Raw genomic sequence first — 22,533 nt, forward strand, 5'->3', positions numbered from 1 at the left:
AGTGTCTAAGATTTTAACTTTGTCCTGTGAATAAAATATTTAGTCCATGGGTAGATGCTAATATTCAATAAATACATCAATTAGTCATCACGCTTAATTAGTAATTAATATGCTCTCTTTAATGCAAATTTAAAAGGTGTTGGCTTAAAATTACCGTATTTACTTGTGTTAGCGCCCTCACACGGCCAGGCAATCACCCAATGCCTTTGCTTAGACATGTCTATTTTTAGAATAGTTGCAGTTTACCGCCCACCCACCTTCCCAACCATGTATTTGTTCATCAAGAAAGACTGGCAAATCCACAATAACGGATAAATTCACAGTAACGATCATGGGTACTTGAATGTGTTTAACACATTAAAATCATTCAATCAGTATCACTCAATCAGTCAATCAAACAAGAGAAATGCTGAAGCACTCAAAAAATCTGTTCTGTTCAATGGTTGTGAAAGGTTTATTCCAAACTAAAGTCATGCTTGATACATCTTTACTTTTTGCGTAAAAATTGACAAAAAATTAAAACGTGTGGGAATTTTGAATATCATCTCTGTTCATTTTTGGATTTGACTATCATCTCCGCTCTCGCCTAGCATTTCCCAAATAGCTGTGTTCAAACCTAAAAATAGAAACACTGATGTTCATGATATGGTAATCATGTTTACATTGTACTGCACTCTCATTGGTTCTAATCACATGGTGACACTATATCACAGCACGCAAATTTCAAAAATGAATAAGAATTTGCACCAGCAAAAAAACCCCCAATAAACTTCAATATCTAGCATTTTCTCACGCCAAGAATCATGTTTTTCAGCCCAAAACACACATCTCTGAGGCAATCATTTTCATTTGAACAATTTCCTATCTACATGCCCAAAGTAATGTCCCCAACAAATACCAAGGCAATCGGTCTGGCTGTTTTTGATTTTAAATCATTTACACCTGCACACACACACACACACACACACACACACACACACACACACACACACACACACACACACATACATACACATTTCAGCATGCCTATAGCACTACTGAACCTCAGTTCATTTGTGCTAAAAAAACGAATACAAATTTCACCAACTTTTTGTCTCTAGCGTTATTAAAGTAAAAAAATTTTGTACATTCACTGGCTGGCCTCATACACCATGAGTGTTGCGCTGTCTTCCTGAAGAAGGCTTTGTGTGTGGGGCCAAAATGTTAAACAGTAGAAGCTGTGTCTTGCTAACTAACAATCCCATAAAAATGTTGCAGAAGTGCTCAATGATCAAATTTGAGTTATCAAAAATCTTTGACCATGAGTAGAAATATCGATACGTATTTACATATTGTTGTATACTTTCACAGTCAATGCCTTTTTAAGGTCGCTGACAGTCGTTTTTTGCCAAGCGTAAAAACGTATTTTCATAGAGGGTGCTGTCATCAAGAATCCATTGTCTGAGAATCGGCCTTCGATACCAGTTGCTTCTAACCATGTAAAGATGGCAAAATGATTTGTCTTCAAGACAATGTTGAATATCTTGTCTCCTTCTTGAGTAACATCTGTTATCTACAAGTAAAACGATCAACAAATGTCATGGATGCCAAGTTGGCTAAAATGATTGGTTGTTGATTTAAGTACACCTGTTTATTAACCAATAAAATTTAGAGATTCCTTGCTACTTGTTCATTATACCATATTCCAGTACATCTGTTCACTTACCAATAGCCAGAGGGAGGGATGCATTTTGTCTGGTCACACACACAGACAGACAGACAGACATAGCCTGCCCATTTGTCTGTTCCTCCCCCTGTCTGTCTGTCTGTCTGTCTGTCTGTCTGTCTGTCTGTCTGCCTGTCTGTTTCTAAATTTTGGCCTTTAAGCAATTGTTTGCTAGAGCTAAGAAAAAAGTTGGTTCAGCACAGAAAACACTCCAAAGAAAATCCTTAAATAATAATGTCTGTCTGTATGTCTCAATCCCTTCCTACCTCCTCTCACTCTTTCTCCCCATCCTCCCTCTCCTTTCTCCCTTCCCTCTCTGGCTCTGTCTGCCTGCCTGTCTGTCTGTCTGTCTGTCTGTCTGTATGTCAGTATGTCTGTCTCTCTCACTTTCAATTTGAAATTTTATTTTCCTACCAAAATGATGGACAGTCAGAGGATAAAAATATAACAAATTTCATTCTTTTTCTGTAATTTCTCAAATTGTCAAATTTTGTAAGAATGAAGACACAATCAATACTTACTGTAACATTGACTTTCTGAATACCAACAGCTTTGTTGAACCCTGTCAAATACAGAACATTGGTTGGGCACAGAGGTTGGCCATTTGCCAAGAGGTCAAAGGTCATAAAACACTTTGTTTTATCTGTACATTTGCCATTGTGAAGTTCTTCAGATAGACTGCCATTGTATACAAGGATGGAAGACTGTGTAGTCTGTGGATGAAAAAGAGAAAATTTATAAATTACTGCAGCTCAGTCGCATTCCCCTTTAACGTATGGGCTTAGAATACATCACTTGCATAACCCTGACACCTGCAGTGGCACACACTATACGAAAAGTCCAATTTATCCACCTTTATCCAACCTTTACCCTACCTGTGACCCACCTAACTACCATCTCTGTCAAGGGGTAGTACAGGATGAAGTGACACTCTTGACTGTTTACAACCCCCAGGGTAGAAATCACCGAGGGTAAATTAAGTCAAAGGTGAACATTTGTCTCAAACTCACAACATTTACACATCCTCTGCTAAAGATTTAGCCCAGTGGAAAGACATCAAATATGACTTTTCGCTTAGTGACAAAATGGGGCTCATTTTCACAGTATACAATCGGCAAAACATGAGAAAACCAACAAAAACTTACGTGATTGATAATTAAAGGGGAACCCCGGGAAATAAAGAAGTTTTGGAGAGTGATTTCATGATTTTACATCACTTACAATTACTTGCAATTTCAGAGAAACATTAGCAATAGGCAAATAACGTAAAGCAGCAAAAAACTTGCAACAACATGAATGCCATTGAATGTGTATCAACAATACCTGTGTGTATGTAGTACTGGTGCTATGTAGTGGTTGGAACTGACTCCATTGCCATAATGTCCTCGTAGCTGTAACATTAACGGTGTCTGCCGTCAAGTCTGATATTCCGTACACATTTAGTGTTCCTCCAGAGACGTACGCCATCACTAACACCGGTGAGAAGAACTTGACAGCGTAATAATGTAACATTTTCCATTTTCCACCATATTCTATAAGGCACATATTAAATATATCATTTGATAAATATATCATTTTACAACAAGTCTTCATAGCAGACACAGCCCCCTCAAAAAGCTGTATATTTTTGGAAGTACAATAATGAGATGATGATGATGATGATGATGATGATGATGATGATGATGATGATGATGATGATGATGATGGTGATGACTTGTCTTTTTGCAAAATCAAAAATAAATACCCAGACCTCATCCATATGGCCAATTTAATAATATGATAACTAAATTTTGGTGTCCTCTGATTTTGCACTAGATGAAGTCATCTCATATGTTGCATCACTTCAGGTAACGTCACATTCGCATCAAAACTACAAAAATGACAGTAATATTTACCTATGGATGCCCATGTTGGTGCTTGCCAAATATCATTGAGTTGCCAATAGAGGGCGCCCATTGTATGTCCTTGACCTTTGACATCAAGGTTGCTTTGCAGTGAGCGATAGTACTCTGTTTCAGTTTTTATACACATTGCTTGTACGATCTAAAAATAAATAAGAATTTATAAGAACAAATACAATGAAAATAATTGTTCAATTATTTAATAGAAGACATTAGAGTGTTAGGATAAAACAGTTACAGCAAATAGGCCTTTGTACAATTGACTGTGAGGGCGCTGTTCTTCCTGTCTGTGTGTCCCATAAATTATTGTTCAATCATTCATTAAAAGACAAAGTGTTAGGATAACATAGGTCTCAGTTACAGAGAATAGTCCTTTGTACAATTGACTGTGAGGGCGCTGTTCTTCCTGTCTGTGTGTCCCATAATAATAAATCCCAGTTACAGCCAATTTCAGAATACTGTACATATGTAATAACTACCCGAATGTCAAAACAATAAATATTAACCTCACAATAATTAACATACCTGTGTTAAATAAATCATATCAATAAACTTTTGGGTGACATTTGATGTCTTTGGTAATGTGTAGTGATAAGCTGCCAGCATTGACATCTCGGTATTACCTGCAATAAACACATCAAAACTATGACTTCCCCCCTAAAACATCAATGGTATCAACCCCCCCCCCCCCCATTGATTAAAGGGCCATGTGTCAAATCAATGATTATGCATCATGTTTTAGACAGTGAAACAATTGTTTAATTATGAATAGTAATCATGTGACCTGTGTCATAGAAGTTAGACAAACCCATCTTCGTCAAACGTGGGTGGTGGAGTATGTACTCATAGTTACACACCTAGGGAGTACAGTCCCATAATAACATACCTAGGTGGTACAGACCCATGATTACATACCTAGATGGTACAGACCCATAATGACAAATGTGGGTGGTGGGTATATGCATACTCATAATAACACACCTAGGGAGTACATACACATACTCACATACCTGGAGGGTACAGACCCATGGCAAGGGGGGGCGGGGGGGCGGGGGGTACAGATCCATAATCACGTACTATATACCTTGGGGCTAGAGATTTGTTATTACACACCTAGGGGGTACACAGACCCACAATTACATGCCTAGAATATACAGACCCATAATGCCAATGTATGAAACTAGGGATAAAGACTTGTAATTAAAGATCTAGGGATACAGACACATATAACAACATTCATAATAACATACACATAGGGGGTGCAGACACACATTTACATACCCCGCATGTACCAACATCATGCCACACTAATAATTACATACCTAGGGGGTGATGATTCCTGTAGCTGCTAAAGTTGCCATAGTAATTCCAATCCTCTTCCAAGGACACTTTTTGAATAGTTTCAAATGATGGCCAGGACTGGTAACCGTACTCAGAGGCAAATCTTGGTTTTGGATAGATACCAACATCCCAACAATCAGAAGTGTAATCATAAAAATGAACTGGTAAGACAGAAAAGGTTGGAAAAATATTCAGGTTTACAAAAAAAAACCGTTGAGATGGTACTGCAGTGTAGCAGATAACACAAACTTAAAGTTGTACTAGCAGCAACCGTAACAATTTTTGAAAAAGTTTTGTTAGGTACAATAACTTACTCATAATATTGTACATCGTGAATAGTATCGCATCAACTGTTGGTAAACATTTTTTTTGTAATTGTGTACATGATAAATAGAATCAAATTGATTTTTAGGTCTGCACCAAACAACAGGCCTTTCCAAAATTTGCCACATGGTGGCGCTATACTTCCTGTCTGTGTGTACCTTGGGGGTATACATGGTATAGGTTACTCCGTTAATCATAGAGCACTGCTGCTTTCCTCCATGTCTGAACAATATGAAAAACATCCCTGATTTACACTTCTATAGATACCAAAGGACAAAGCTCTTAAGAAACGGTACTATGAGATGATACCCCCAATTTGAGCGAGGGCGCTGTATTCTCAATTTCCTGTTTGCATTCTGGATTACTTACTTGGACGGTGCCGTAAAAGAGTCTCTGGTTTACAATAATGTGCTTTCTATAACTGGTTACCAGGGAAACCATGCAACTTACCATCACCATATTGAGTATCTTGTGGTTGCTTAGCAATCCAATCCTCTTTTCTGGTTTCTATGCCATTAGTAGGACTGGACGGAATAAACGGTCGAGTGATGTCAAGTGATTCTAATTCAGACATAATGGTGTCTATGTACAGAGTTCTATAATCTTCATAGTATAGACTCTTGTTTTTAGATACAACTCCTTCATACCTATAGACAGAGCAAGAAAATACCGTAAACAGAGATATGTTAACCACTAGAAAAGTTCACAATTTTTACAGTCTTCAATAGACTGTCGACAGTCGTTCGCGCCTTTTTTCCCCTACGTTTTATCTAAACTTAAGTCGTTGCGGCGCTCCGATCCGGCGCAATACTACTATAATCGCATAGTGATATCGAGGGCCGAAGACCCAGGCTTTGGCCCTCAATATCAGTATGTGATTATAGTAGTGTTGCGCCAGATCGGAGCATGGCGACGACTTAAGTTTAGATAAAACGTAGGAAAAAAAAGGCGCGAGCGACTGTCGACAGTCTAAGTCTTCAACAACAAGGGCAATCAGTTACACAGGGAGGGACAATAAATCTCACAGCAAACAGCAAGAACTCTAGCACAATAGATTTTCACTACTATTCATTGCAATTGGTTAGTCTGTAAGTTACGCAGTGAGGTGCCCTCACACATCAGTCAACCCCTCTCACAAGAAGGCCAGTGAGGGCGGAACAGAATGGCATATTTTACAGTCTTCTCATTGGTTAATTGTCATCACAGGCTTACTCTATTCTAAGTAACCCCCCCCCCCCCCCAGCATTATGATTCGTTGACAAAAGGACGTATCGACTGTTATCAAACCAGAAAATATGTCACTTTCCTCACTTACCATCCATTAGCAAGAGCGCCCTCGTTCTCATTGTTTCCACTCCAAACTAGTATACTCGGATGATGGCTGAGTCGTTTGACCTGCAATGCATCATGGGAAATTTCAATAGATAAATTTACAATGTATTTACATTAATGTCTTCACTTTTCAAATACGACTAAAAATGTCAAAAATACAGATTTTTTCATACAGCATACAACTAGTAACCAATTTACAAAGAGTGCAAGGTTTTTTGTCAACTAAGTATAACATTTGCATAGGTTGTAAATGAAATTTCCCTGTTTGTAAATCCTTGTCTGTCGCTGGTTGTACATAGTTACCATTTCATATGAATATACAACTGCTGACATCAGACCATGGACAAACAGAGCCAGTTACAAACAGGGAAAGTAAACAGCTGAATTGGATTAATAACACTTGGCATAGCACGTTGGAAGTACAGAAACATTCCGTCATTTGGTAAGAACAGTATTATGGCCACTTACATCACAAACACATTTCCAGTTCCCCTGGCATTTCATGTACACATAAGAAGCAATAAAACCTTTCTTATCAAACCACAGTATAATGCAAGTCTCTGCTGTTCCAATATGCTGAGCCAAGTGTTATTAAATATATCCAATTCATTTGCTTATTTTTCTTGTTTGTAATAGGCTCCATTTGTCCATGATCTTATGTTGGCAGTTGTAACAGGTTCCATTCTTCCACGGTTTGATGTCAGCAGTTGTACAATGTATGTGTTACTCACTTGATGTGTTATTTCCTGTTTTACAGACTTTAGGAAGTCATCATTGGTAGGGTATAAAGCACATGCAAACATGAAATCCTGCCATATCATTATACCCAGCTGATCAGCAATATTGTAAAATTCCTCTTGTTCATAGATCCCCCCACCCCAGACACGTAACGTATTCATGTGGGCGTCAGCGGTAGAATGTAGTAAGTTTGTCAGCTGGTCTTTACTTATTCTCTCCTGGAAGGCATCTGCTGGAATCCAGTTGGATCCTTTGATGAATATTGGCTGGTTGTTGATTTTGAAGTAAAAACTTAGGCCTTTGAAAAAACAGAAAATATCACTATGTCAAATAAATATATATATTGTAAAGTTAAAAATGTAGCCTTTTGAGAATTGTATTTCAGGTATTATTGTCATGGACCAACATATCAAACCAACACAATACATGGATCTGTTAACTGACTGACTGACTGACTGACTGACTGACTCATTCACTCACTCACTTACACATCTGTTCACTTACCCATCTACCACTCACTAACTCACTCACTCACTCACTCACTCATTGACACACTTACCCACCCACCCACCCACTTTCACTCATCCACTTTCTCACTCACTCACTCACTCACTCACTCACTCACTCACTCACTCACTCACCTACTCACTGACTGACTGACTGACTGACTGACTCACTGACTGACTGACTCACTCACTCACTCAATGAATAAACGTACCAACTAAATGAATAACCATCCATCCATCCATCCATCCATCCGTCTATCAGTCGATATACCCATTTATCCACACCAGTAAATAACAGTGTTATGTGATGTACATTTGTTTCATTTTGAAAAGTATAATAAATGTACAAACCTGTTGCATTCTTTTCCGGTAGTGGGTCTTGCACTAGTTCCACAGTACGGAAACCCACCTGGAATTCCTTGGAAAACTTTTCCTGGAAAATTGGACATTCCAGACTAACAATGACATCATAGAGTGGCTGTTTACCATAACCATTGGGCCACCATGTCTCTGCCTGTCAGGAAATAATAAGAAAAATTGTGGCAATTTGTTAAAAAATGGCCTGTATTTACTTTTGTCTGGACACTGTGGAAATTAGAAGGTGGAAACCTACTCCTGGGGAAAAGCCCTGTAAATTAAAGGGTGGAATCCACTACTCTATAAAGGGTTGGGGAGAACCACGTAATTTATAGGGTGACACCCACTACTCTATAAAGGCCTGGGGAGAACCACATAATTTATAGGGTGGAACCCACTACTCTATAAAGGTCTGGGTACTACCCTGTAAATTATAGGGTGGCACCCACTACTCTATAAAGGCCTGGGGAGAACCACGTAATTTATAGGGTGGAACCCACTACTCTACAGTAGCCTGGGGAGAACCATGCAAATTATAGAGTGACACCCACTACCCTATAATGGCCTGGGGAGAACCCTGTAAATTATAGGGTTACATCCACTACTCTATAAAGGCCTGGGGAGGACCCTGGTAATTTATGCAGTGCCTAACAATTTTGAAGGAAAATGACATCACAGTGTGGTAACCACACTCTGTCAAAAACAGGCCGGTGGAGTTAAGAATTGCAAACATACAAACCTTTGCAGCATTGACAACGACTGTCATTGCTTCCCGTTTTCCTGGTGTTACGATAAAACTGATGCCATGTTCAGTTTGTAGTTGTGGTATAGAGACCATCAAATCTACAGCTTTACCCTGTACTTTCTCATTGTTAGCAACATCGATGTAACCAGTCACATTTACAACCCATAACTTGGGATTTGATTGGCCTGTAGAGGATGATATAATATGCAAATTTGATAAATTTTGCATAATGAAGGTAAATGCACCTGGTCAATGCAAAATTCTGCCAGATTAGCTATAGATAAGGTCTGACATTCTGTAACTATAGTCGTTACCTTTAAAAGTGAAATTAAACACATTTAAAGAAGCACACAAGTGTAGTATATGTACATAGGGTTACTCTTATGTTTTGGACCGATCTGATTAAAATCTTGTTTGAATCTCAAGGATTTTGAAAGGTTTCTTCAACCAATCAGCGCACTTCTTTCAAAATCGTTCGGTGAGGCGCAGTCATCATCAATGGGTCATGTCGTCAACGCAATCCTCCGTGTGTGTTTGTTGTTTCAATTTCTCCAGTGTGCACTGCTGCCAACATAATGCTCTTCCTGATTGGTTACTCAAAAGCACAAGATTCAAACAAGATTTCTATTACACTGGGTCAGATGTGGGAAGGTGGCGATCACCAAGAACAAAAGAGAGGTAAAAATAAAGACATCTAGCCAATTTCACCACATCAGATTTTAATCAGATTGATTTTGGACCAAATTTTTCACATTTAAATATTAATCCTAATCTGAATTTTATTTAAACACAGACAGGAAGTAGAGCGCCACCATGGCAAATTGTGCAAAGGCCTATTTATCCTTACAGACTTACTTTTCATAGCCAAGGCTGAGACATCCCTCAATGTTGCACAATCCCATGCTTCAATTAAAATATTCTTCCTGTAAAAAATTATCACCAATCAAATAAATTAAAAACATTTCTGCTGACTTCCATGAGGCAATGTTGTCTGCAGTAAAAATCACAAAATGATGGACAACTTCAACTTGATGTTTCTCTAAAATCACATGTAATGTAGGTGATGTATAAAATCATGAAATGACTCTCCTGAAGTCATAGTTTATGAAAATGCCTTTATTTCTAAGGCTGTTATTCCAAAATCAACAACCAGCCAATCTAACTGGATCCCAGCAGACACTTTCCAGGAAAGAAACAGTAAAGGTCAGCTGACAAACTTACTACATTCTACTACTGATGCCCACACGAATATATTACGTGTATGGGGTAGGTTCAACAGTTGAACACATTATTTCTGCCTACTCCCATGATGCAATAGCCCATAACAGTGGTGAAAGCACAAAATCAACTTGATGTTTCTATGAGATTGCAAGTAATTGTAAGTGATGTAAAATCATGAAATGACACTCCAGAACTCATATTTTATGAAAATTTCTGTTTTTTGGAGTGGCGTTCCTCTTTTAAAAAAAGATAAAAAGTGATGCATCTCCTTCTCTTTCATTTCACTTGTAAAATGACCTGAACTGTCAATAGGACTATTCCAAATATATACAGAGATGGGGGTGTTCACTTACCAGATTCCCATAGGAGCGAATGCAGGCCCCCAATCCCAGCTAAATGAACATTGTTGTTTGCGTATAAAGTTAGGGTGACATTCTCCGTGTTGTACAGGTGGTGGGCAGCTTGGTGGGACCTCATACTCTGAATGGGCTGTGTTAGTCTGATTTGCATATTGCAAGGCAGACTGAAATGCTACGGATATTGTGTTTTCTCTTTCCTGGTGATAAAGAAGTTGGAATTATAAGTGGAAATATTTTGTCATATACATTTCAAAATATTTCATTTGCTTTCTTGTTCCAAAATAAAAAGCAATTGAAGTTGCTGGGAGTACAAAATTAAGGACTGGAGACATTTAAAGGAGGGGGGAGGTGGCAGTCTTTTATTTGGGGGAGGGGCACTATTTTTCATGCAAGTGTGTGGTGCCATGTCATTATTTTTGTAACAAAAAACACTAAATGTATAAATTATAAAGCACATCATTAAAGAGAGAGCATGACTCCAGACATTTTCTTAAACTTTGGTTTCTTTAGAGCCATTTCATGATTTTACAACATAGAAATTTCAAGCAATTGCCAAATTGAAATTTGATAACATTCATCTTTCTGTGACTGTCTTAGTAGTGATACAGCAATGCATCATGGGAGTCAATTCATATGTATTAGATGAACAATATGACCCTGTGTTTATTATCTTTAGATGGTCATGCATATGTATTAGATGAGCAGTATGACCAATGGTCATGAATATGTATTGTTCATCCAATACATATGCATATCTGCCAACTGCCATGTGGCAACACTGCACTTCTGAAGGACAATCATCAATGTATGTTGAGCAAGTTTCAATTTGTTTTTTGGCAATCACCAATGTTGTAAACCACAGGCCTCGTTAGAGCACCATCCAAAACGTACCCTCCTTGTTGCTACTGCAGAAATATTTGCTCTAGCTTGCGAGAATGGCAATCACGTGAAATTTATGTAATGTGAAATCATGACTCTCAAGAACTCAAATTTTACGAAAATGACTTCATTTCCTGAAGTGGTGCCATGTAGTCTCGGTAACCCAGACTCTTGTTTGGTGAGGTCTCATAGACAGCGCCCCCAGTGGCAAGAGTCTGGGTAACCAAGACTAGGTGCCATGGTGTTTCCATTTCAGAGTTACCTTTATTGCTGATTTGATGTCCATTACATACTTAACAAACATATTGGTTGTCTTGCCAACAACATTTCCATTCACTTTCACCGTTGCTATGGTATCCACTCCTTCTGTGACCAAGACAACACTGCTTTTGCTTGTAATGTCTTTGGACACTATAAAAAAGCAAAGGAAAAAAAAAAGAGAACATATTTCAGCCCAATCCACTGATGTGTTTTCCAGATAAAAGTTTTTGATAAAAATACAGAGACCCAAATTGTACATTGCTAAAAGGATTGTCATGTCATGAACAATTCTTTTTTTACACATACCTAGGAAGATTTCAGACCAACCTTATATCTACCAAACAATTTTTGACTTAAAGTTGTTTTTAAAATGATATTTTTTGAGCCCAATCACATATCTGTGGTGTGATTAGTAATATCCAAATACAAATACCATCAGTTCAGCTGTTTTTTCTGTCATATTTACCACAGACAAGGAAGACATTTTCCTTGTCTGTGCACACACACACACACACCACACACACACACACACACACACCACACACACACACACACACACACACACACACATAGATAGATAGACAGATATGTTTTGCCATACCTATAGTACTACTCAACCTCAGTTTGGTTGTGCTTATAAAACCCACAGTAACCAGTGACTGTTCACTGTGTAATTTGGCAAATTTGTGATTTTTAGAATAAATAAAGTCCACAGGTACCTGTGAATGTTCTAGTATATGTCCAATCATCCCAGGCAATCCACCTGTAGGCTTCATCATTGAATCTGTAGTAAGGATCCTTTATTTTGTTGGCATCCAACAATGCTGTATGTACACTACCTGGAACAGCACCATCTACAGTCAGGCCTGAAATTGGGCAGGAAAGATCAAATGTCAACACCAATCTCCAATCTGATTAAAGCTACACTAGCTGCAACTAGCAACATTTTTAGAAAATGTGTTTTGACTTAAATTGTAATATTTTCCACCTTAGTCTGGATGTCAACGTGATCTCTGTCTAAACCAATGTGTCTGGTCAAAGCCCTTTAATCAGCACAGAAAGTTGTTCATCCAATCAGTGAACCCCAACTGTTATAGTGACGTAAACAGTATATAAGTAGCATCCTGAGCTGACAAATATACCATATTTGGACATTACATAACTACCCCAATAAACACTAACTTTATGAGGGACTGTATTATTGGTTAGAATTGTGAGATTGATTAGCAAAGACATGATGTTAATGACTGAGTGGGTGGCTGTGGATGAATTTGAAATTGCATCTCAGGACTTCTAGAGTAACGACTTTGACTATACTGTGAGTGGAGGTGTAAATGGTAATGATACGGTATAACGGTATAGAAACTAGACTATGTACACCTTGAACAGTATTAAATCACCTGTGGGTAAACACATTTGTATATTGGTACACACACACACACACACACACACACACACACACACACACACACACACACACACACACACACACACACATACATACATACATACATACATACATACATACATACATACATACATACATACATACATACATACATACATACATACATACATACATACATACATACATACATACATTACATTATACTATATTTACATGGTCATATCAAGTTGAAACTTGCAAAGCAGCAGACAAGTCTCACCTTATTTCTATGCAAAAATGAATATTATCAGGGTTTTTTTTTTACGTTCATCCATATATCAAACTGTCCTTCTAGTTGAGTATTTACAAGGACAATTATAAAATGAACAAAGTTCTTTCACTGTTAATATAATTACCAGATAATAAAGACATCAGCCTTGCTGTATTGTAGATTGTCTGAGTCATAGCAAAGTATTGTTTCACTTTGTTTACATTAATATAATGGTTATCATCAAAGAAACACACTACACAAGGATGGATGGAGGGATGGAGTGAGAGGGAAGGATGGATATATATATATATATATATATATATATATATATATATATATATATATATATATATATATATATATATATATATATATATATATATATATATATATATATATATATATATATATATATATATATATATATATATACCGGTATATATATAATGTGTAGATGGATGGGTGGATGGGAGGGAGGAGGGAAGAAGAGATGGACTGATGGAGGACTTGGGGAAGGAGGGACAGGAACAGAACGACATCAATTGGAGGGATGCAGGGAGGGAAGGAAGGAATGAGATTAGTGGGAGGGAGGGAGGGATCGAGGCCTAGGTGGTTGTATCATTTGATGTGATGCACACAATCGTTTCCTACAACCTAACGATTATGATGCTATGAGTCATTTCAAATCCAAACAAAGCGTTATTGTTGATAGTTATGTATTAGACCAGTGCCACGCAGTACACTTTCAATACACTGAACGTGCTATATTCAAGGAAACCACTATCACTGTTTATATGTCCTGTACGGTAATTCTGACAGGAAGTAGAGGAACTCATAAATTTGAGCAACGCCCCCTTATACAATTTATAATCGACCAACGCATAGTAAAGTGCCGCTACAGACGGGTCAAATTTCCAATATTTACTATGATATACCTACTTCCATTGGTTATTGTCCATTTGCCATTCAAGGACAGAGTTCCTGCAGTGGTGCAGTAAAACTGATGACTGAATGTAAACACAAGGACGAGCAGTTCCAGAACAAACTCCATTCTTCAATCCACTGTTTACATACACGTAGCATTGGTTGACCTTAAATTCAAAACATCACCTCAGCCTCATGTTTACTGACCAAAATAGAGGTCATCTAGGGTGACTGTTACTATCGAAAATGTTGTCAACACGTGTTGAATCAGGTGACAGTCAGAAGTGACATGACTCCCTAGGCTTATAAATAAAATTAGAAAACATCCCAATATGGCAAGTTCGCACATATTTATCACATTGGTGGATAGTCAGTGACGTAGAATAACTCATTTTATGATATAATGTAATATTTTACGTTAAATTATATCATTTTCGGGACAGATGTCTAAATATGCACTTCTGCATTTCTCGATAACTTAGCGGGTCTTAAATCTCGTGTAATGCGTGATGTTATCACAAGCGTGATTTCACGTGAAGTAGTCATTGTCATTTCAAAATGGCAGAAGTCCGTGATGTGAAAACTGAGAACGGAGAAGATCAGAGTGATTGTACAGATGATGATGAAACACTGGACCCCAGAGTAAAGGTAAAATCAAAATTTGATATAAATCTGTGAATATGGAATGCAGAAAGATGTCGCAAATTTTGTGGGGCTATCGATGCGCGATTTTATGTCCACGAACCTAACATAAACAATAATTAGAATTTAGTGTACGTGTTCGCCAGATCAGGACACGCACATAACTGTCATCTAAATTATATTGTGTACATTTGCAGATCACTTATGCCGTTGTTTAAAATCAATCTGTGTGCACGCTTGTTAATTTTGTTCATTACCAAATAAACTACTTCCGTATTTTTAACGACTTCAGGTCATTCATTGCGTTTTAAATCTGATTAAATCAATAATTTGTGTTTGTGATGCAAATTTTGTTATTGACTGTCAGTGACACAGTTTTGGTCAACGTCGCCTTGTAGGATAAACACAATCTCTACATAAACTTAATATTTTGCCAACAGCGATAATGTAATCGTGTTGTAATTACATAATGTCACGGAAACTCTAGCGTTACTGAAAATAGGAAATACACCAATGTAATTAAAATCAGTTCACGTGCTTTATTTTTAGCCCCATGCCCAGTCTATTTCCTTCTCATAAGTTATTTGTAGTTCGATTTTGTTGTTCCGGGCGGGAGTGAGCGCTTTTCTAACAAGGAACTTCAAAACGATATTATACAAGGAAATAGAGCTAGTGAACCATAATCGCCACATCAGATTTGAAATACAGATATTAGTTGTGCACGTAGCAAAGTTTCAACTCTGTGCAGAAGATGCCAATCAGGCATCTGCCTAGGTAGTCAGTCTCAAAGGGACACCTTGATGGGGCACCATCACACATCGGTCAACCTCTGCCTCGGATAACAAACTAATTTCTGTCCCTGTATGCCCATTAGCTGTCAAAAGGTTAACTCAGTGTTTCACATGTATATCATAGTAGATTAGCAGTCCTCTACCAGAGCTAATATTAAAGTGTACATGCAAAGGTACATACTTTTTTTCGTAATTATGTTCTGGTGAAAACGGGTTTTGAAGTTGACCTTCTGGTTCGACCATAATGGCTTTGCATGTAAAGATACACTGACGAATGCGTTTGTGTTCCCGAAGTGACGTCATAAAGTTCCAAATCCTGTCCTATCCATATGCAAATGAGAGGTACTTACCTGAAGGTGCTCTGTGGCTGAGCCAAGAGTGCCTCATTTTTCGCGCAATTTCTCGTGTTAGAATTATATTGTACTATTACAAACCCGATTTCCTTTATTTTTATGGCAAAATAAACATAATTACGAAAAAAAGTATGTACCTTTGCATGTACACTTTAAAGTTTGTGTAGCGGGTTATAACCATAGACCCTCCACCAAGTGTCTATGTTATAACCAACTCCTTGTCTGAGTTGCTGCTGAAGTCTTATCAGTATTGGATAGTGTAAGACAAAGGGGGATTTAGAAGATGTGAATTGGGTTGACCTTTGTAGTTCAAGTAAAACCATAGACCCTACACCCTCATGGGGTCTATGCTAAAACTCAGACCACTATAACCATAGACAATAGAGAAGGACCTCTATTGTCTATGCTATAACCAGTCCAGCAAACAACTGCATTGTTTATTCCACTGGTGTCTATTGTATACTTGTGTATCTGGTGATAACCAACTCCTTGTCACTGCCTTATTGATTATCTTTCCAATGATGGCTATATGTTCTACTTAGTAGCTAACCCTACATGTAACTCCCTAGCTTGGCTACAATTGTGTATTTGTATTTAAGACAAAGGGTTTTTTTTTGTATGTAACCAGTTGTGCCCTTTATCATTCAAAAATTGAAAAACAAATATTGCAGGTCAAAATGATAAAAAACTGAGTTACTACATAGTAGGGGGATAGGTCAATCTGATTAAGATCTGATGTAGTGAACTCAAGCAATTTCTTTATGTAGCTCTTACGTTTATTGTCGTTTGTTCTTTTTTTGTTCTGTGAGTGCCTGATACCTACATCTGACACAAAATCATAGGTGTTCTCGTACCACATTCATACTTACGATTAGCCAATCAGAATCCATCTTACAAGAAAACACCCAGTGTTCAAAATTGAGAAAGAGAACCACCAAACAATAACGATAACATCCTTATTGTCGGACAGAGTGCTTCTTTCACTTTCAAATCAGGTCACAGTGGTTAGTTGTCAGCAATGTGGCCTTGATAAATATATTCCTTTTTCTCATAAATGCATCATGATTTTCATTTCTCTTTTTTCAGGAAGAGCTTGAGCAGCTAAACAAAGCCACCGATGCCATCAATAGTCTTGAATTGGAACTAGATGTAAGTGGCCACCAATAGAGGGCGCCCTTCAAGGGCATTAGCTAATTTGAATCACGAGTTTTACCTAAAGGTTTAATATTTCCATATATAAAAACTCATCTAGTGTTATATTTCTGTTGATTTATGTTTTTGAATGGGTGTGAAACCTCCAAATTATATTGACAAATTCATTTGCATTTTCTTAAACCAAATATATATATAGGAAGGATGATATTCAATGATACAGGATTTTTCTTAGTATACAGTGTGGCGTGGAAGTCAGGGTGTTGACCAAGAAATCAAATGATGTTAATTTTATTACATGCCTAGGTGGTCAAATTCTATTGTGGGTATCAAGAATTGAAGCTGTCTAAAAAAAAAATTTTTAAATTAATTTGACAGGATGCACGGGCAGCCTTCAGACAGTCCCTGACAGAGTCTACCAATGCATTGAATGCTGAGGCTAAGAAGCTAGGGTCATGTATAGATAAAGCTAGACCATACTATGAGGCCAGGCAGACAGCTAAGGAGGTAAGATTGATGAACACTGGGTGCACTATGATAATATTATTCAAATGTTGGCCAAGGAATTTAGATATTCAGAAGCAATCAGCAGCGGTGTAGATGAAACAAATATCTTGGAGATTCGAGACTGAAAACTTGACTACTGATTTTCCTACAATGAAATGATTATGGAACTTATCATATACCTATACCCAGATCAATCATTCTTGATTATATTTAACGCGAAAAATCACTTCTGATATGGTACGGTAAAGGTCATGATATTCTCGTTAAATGTCACCAGAAAAAACCTGTCTCTGATTGCCTGTCACTGATATCTGAAATCAGAAAATGAATTATGTTAAATTACGTTATGTGCTGGAAGTCACACAATACTTTCGTCCAAGTCATCAACAATGGGCTTACAAGGCCTATTAGTGTTTATTGTAATTAAGATGTATTTGTCGCTTGAGAAATTATAACCTGTTACCTAAACTGTTCAGCCTGCAATGTTGGACATGTATATTCCCCAGCATGCATTGCTGCAGGAGATATATCCAGCATAGGGAATATGGACAGTGGTTTCCCTAGACTCTAATCTGGGTGGTCTCATAGACAGCGCCCCCAACGGTGAGAGTCTGGGTAACTGAGACTCTACTTACAGCTGTCATTATTTCTGTCCTAGGCACAACAACTGATCCAAGATGCTGCATTGAAATTTGAGAGAGCTAACAGTATGTTGGCTGCTGCTAAGGAGATGGTTGATGTAGCTGAGCACGGATTGATTGTGGAGAAGAGAACGTTTGACGCTAACTGGCAGGAAATGTTGAATCATGCTACTATGAAGGTAAAAATTATACAATGTGCATTGACTAATACTACTATGGTAACTGAGGTCTTGGTTTACAGTTTTCATGACATGTGACTAATACTACTCTGGCAACTGAGGTTTTGATTTACTTGACACAACATAAACTATTGTTGTGATATGTTTAATACAACTCTGGCAACTGAGGTCTCGGTTTGCTTAGATATAAACTAAAACTATTATTAACATGTGACTGCTACTACTCTGGCAAGTGAGGTCTTGGTTTACTTAGACACAAACAAAAACTATATTGTGACGTGTGACTGATACTACTCTGGCAATCAAGGTTTCGGTTACTCAGATAGACAAACTTACTTGTGACATGTGACTACTACTCTGGTAACCAAGGTTTCGGTTTACTTAGACAAACTAAAACTATTGCTGTGACATGTGACTGATACTACTCCGGTAACCGAGGTCTCGGTTTACTTAGCCACAAACTAAAAGTATTATTGCAACATGTCATCAGATATTTCAAATGCATAAATTTTTCTGTAATATTGGATACGAGTACACATGTTTGTCTTTGAGAGCTCTAAAATTTGGATCTTCATAATTTTGCTTGGTGGTGATACAAACTCGTGTTGCATTGGTCAATAAATAACTGCTATCTTTGTGTCATCCAATCATATTCCATGTTAGAAATTTTTTAATGAGATAGAATGTGAAAGATATGTGGTTGAACTTGGGATACAAACTCTAACCTTATTGGTTGATTGGTAGCTGTTGTCTTTGTGTCATCCAATCATATTTCATATTACAAATGTTTAGGTAAATGAAGCAGAGCATGAGAGACATGTGGTTGAACTTGAACATCAAAGAACAGCTTGGGATTTTGAAGATGCTGAGAAACTGGTGAAAAAATTACAGAAGTCGTTGAAAAAAAACATCAGTAAATCAAGGTGAGATTTTTACTGATTTCTGACTTGGGATAATGTGTGTGTGTATGTGTGTGTGTGTGTCTGTCAGTGTGTCTGTGTGTGTGTCTGTCTGTGTGTGTTTGTGTGTGTCTGTATGTCTGTTAGTTTGTGTGTGTGCTGTGTCTGTGTGTGTCTGTATGTCTGTGTTTGTGTGCCTGTGTATGTCTGTTAGTTTGTGTGTGTGTGCTGTGTCTGTGTGTGTCTGTGTATGTCTGTCTGTGTTTGTGTGTGTCTGTATGTCTGTTAGTTTGTGTGTGTGCATGTGTATATATGTGTGTGTATGCAGTTCCATACAATGCAAATGAAAACAAGACCTGTGCCATGTAGACTAAAATCTCACGTACAGTTTTCAAATTTGTGTTTGAAATGAAAGTGCAATACTTGGACAAGATATCACAAGAATATTAACATTTGTGTGTTGTTATACTTATCATTTGTGTTAAGTTGTCTGACAGTAATTAATATTTGATTCACACTCTATTCTTTTCTAGGCCGTACTTTGATATGAAACATCAATTTAACCAACAGTTAGAGGTAAGTATCCCATTACTTTTAACTCAATCCCCAGGATGAAAAGGAAAGATTTACCACACTAGAAAAGAAACTTCATAAAGCTAAGTAGTCTGACTCCCTAGTACTCTTGAAAATGTAATTCCACACTTATGGTTTATTTTGTCTGCAGGATCAAAGAATATGTTTGCCATGCCAAGCAATGATATTTGTAAAACTAAGCAGTCCTACTCCCTAGCCCACTTGAAAATGTAATTCCACACTTATGGTTTATTTTGTCTGCAGGATCAAAGAATATGTTTGCCATGCCAAGCAATGATATTTGTAAAACTAAGCAGTCCTACTCCCTAGCCCACTTGAAAATGTAATTCCACACTTATGGTTTATTTTGTCTGCAGGATCAAAGAATATGTTTGCCATGCCAAGCAATGATATTTGTAAAACTAAGCAGTCCTACTCCCTAGCCCACTTGAAAATGTAATTCCACACTTATGGTTTATTTTGTCTGCAGGATCAAAAGAATACGGTTACCATGCCAAACAATGATATTTGTAAAGCTAAGCAGTCCTACTCCCTAGCCCGCTTGAAAATGTAATTCCACACTTATGGTTTACTTTTGTGTGCAGGATCAAAAGAATACGGTTAACATGCCAAACAAAGACAATTGGAAAGCTAAGCAGTCCCACACCCTAGCCCGCTTGAAATATTTTGTTTACCTTTCTCTGCAGGATAAAAAGAAAAGAGTTACCTCCTTAGAGAAGAAAGTTTGTAAAGCTAAGCAGTCCTACTCCCTAGCGCTCAAGACACTTGAAGCAATTAGTGATAGAATACATCGTCAACGGAGCAGCAAGAAGATGACAATGGGACCGAGGGGACACGGTGTCGGAGCTGAGGCACCAGAGATTCAGGAACCTAAGGAGAATACGAAACCAGAACAGAGTCCATGTGAAACTTTAGAGGACATTGATAAGGAGTTTATTGTACTGCCGCATCGGAACAATTCTCTTAAAAGACATTCATTGCCACATCCCCGAGTTCGGGCGCTGTCTGACGGTGCTATGCCCGATCCTCACTCAATAATGCTAGCATATGAATCAACCGAACATCTTGATGAAGATGGCTGGGATACAGCAAGTCATTCAACGGTAGGTGATGACGCAGATCGTGATGATTACCTCGAGTTTATGGCACCGCCAAAAGAAAACCGAGTCGTTGCAACGCAGACTGATGATGCGCCAGGGTCTGGAGTGATTGACAGTACTTGTGAAGTCAAAATGAGGCTACATCAGGATCTTGACACAGTGTCAGAATCCACAGAGGCGTCGTCGATGGCAGCTGATACCACTACGTCCCAAGAACCCGTAAAAAGCGACAAATCAGAAGAATCGATAGTTAACGATGGTTGTGATGATTTGTCTGAGAAAACGGAGACTCTGACACTTAAAAATAATTTGAAAACGTCAACAAAACAAGAATCGAGTACAAATACGCAAGACGCAATGCAAGACACTAAGGAGGCTAAGAATATTGTTTCGGATATGGGAGAGACTTTGTTACAAACGAATGATTCACAAGAATCTGTGAAAGATGAGGATGGGAAGGTTCAGAATACTGCATCAGATGAGGTTCAGAATACTGCATCAGATGAGGTTCAGAATACTGCATCAGATGAGGTTCAGAATACTGCATCAGATGTGTCAGAAACGACTAATTCTACATCAACAGAACAAGAAGAAAATGTAAAAACGCAGGAAGAAATTCAAGACGAGTCAACAGAGCAGCTTGATGGGTCACCAGAATCTGTGGAGACGCAGTCAATGGAGGCTAACCCAGCTGCTACTAGTACTACCTGTGAGGAGACAAAAAATATAGAGAAGGCAGATGAAAGAAATGATAGCATAAAAGCAGTGACGCTTATACAAGATGTGCAGGATACTCATTTGTAAATTTGAATTTACATATCGACAATGTTACTAATATAGTAAATCCTTCCAAAGTGTATTTACCTCTAATTTATTTATCTCTTAATCTTATTATTTTATGAACACTGCCCTCTGTGGCAAGAGTAGCGCGTACACGTACCGTCTCTACTAGACATGCCCCACTGCATAAAATAGCACTGGTGCATGGATAATGACCTGTCTGCACACAAGACAGCACCCTCACCATGTCGAAGAAAGCATTCTATCATCAGAAGACTGAGCCTGTATAGCGCCCTCAAGTTTGAATAGTGCCCTCTGTGGCAAAACAGAGCATACACAGGGCAGTGTAACAGTTGTATTTGTGGCCTGTGCACAATGTGTACAGTTACGTGTACAGAATCACAAAATGGTCTATATGGAGCATTTTACTGTAATTTTTCCAGAGAATATTTATGTTTAGAGTTTTCTCACTAATATATCAGGGTCACATCGTTTTTACTTACTTCCCTATTGGTCGTAAAGCTTGCTACTCGCGTGGTCACAGTTTTCCTCGCTCATTTAATATAAATTTGCAGAAAGAGTTTCAGACAATTTTGATTGGCTTCTCATGCAGTACACCTGTAGATGTATGCTAAATCCATAAT

At 38.0% G+C, this 22,533-nt stretch overlaps 2 protein-coding genes across 2 annotated transcripts; one reads left to right on the plus strand and one right to left on the minus strand.

Annotated features, from left to right (window-relative positions):
• Positions 1-994: 994 nt before the first annotated feature.
• Positions 995-14,517, minus strand: LOC144449967 (beta-mannosidase-like). The gene is made up of 16 exons (XM_078140534.1): positions 14,267-14,517; positions 12,389-12,535; positions 11,671-11,819; positions 10,524-10,726; positions 9,805-9,872; positions 8,944-9,134; positions 8,199-8,361; positions 7,335-7,639; positions 6,587-6,666; positions 5,722-5,918; positions 4,929-5,108; positions 4,132-4,229; positions 3,601-3,748; positions 3,029-3,237; positions 2,227-2,418; positions 995-1,552 (listed from the first exon to the last, which is right to left on the minus strand). Exons 1-16 carry the CDS (start codon positions 14,376-14,378, stop codon positions 1,325-1,327), a joined length of 2,670 nt encoding a protein of 889 aa, XP_077996660.1. The 5' UTR covers positions 14,379-14,517; the 3' UTR covers positions 995-1,324.
• Positions 14,518-14,809: 292 nt separating this feature from the next.
• On the plus strand, positions 14,810-22,033 carry LOC144450058 (uncharacterized). Its single transcript, XM_078140623.1, has 7 exons — positions 14,810-14,899; positions 17,124-17,186; positions 17,568-17,696; positions 18,355-18,516; positions 19,309-19,439; positions 19,949-19,991; positions 20,696-22,033. The coding sequence occupies exons 1-7, from the start codon at positions 14,810-14,812 to the stop codon at positions 21,911-21,913; spliced, it is 1,836 nt and encodes a 611-aa protein (XP_077996749.1). The 3' UTR covers positions 21,914-22,033.
• Positions 22,034-22,533: the final 500 nt, after the last annotated feature.

This window comes from Glandiceps talaboti, chromosome 19 (genome assembly GCF_964340395.1).
Source record: "Glandiceps talaboti chromosome 19, keGlaTala1.1, whole genome shotgun sequence".
In the NCBI taxonomy this organism is placed as follows: Eukaryota; Metazoa; Hemichordata; class Enteropneusta; family Spengelidae; genus Glandiceps; species Glandiceps talaboti.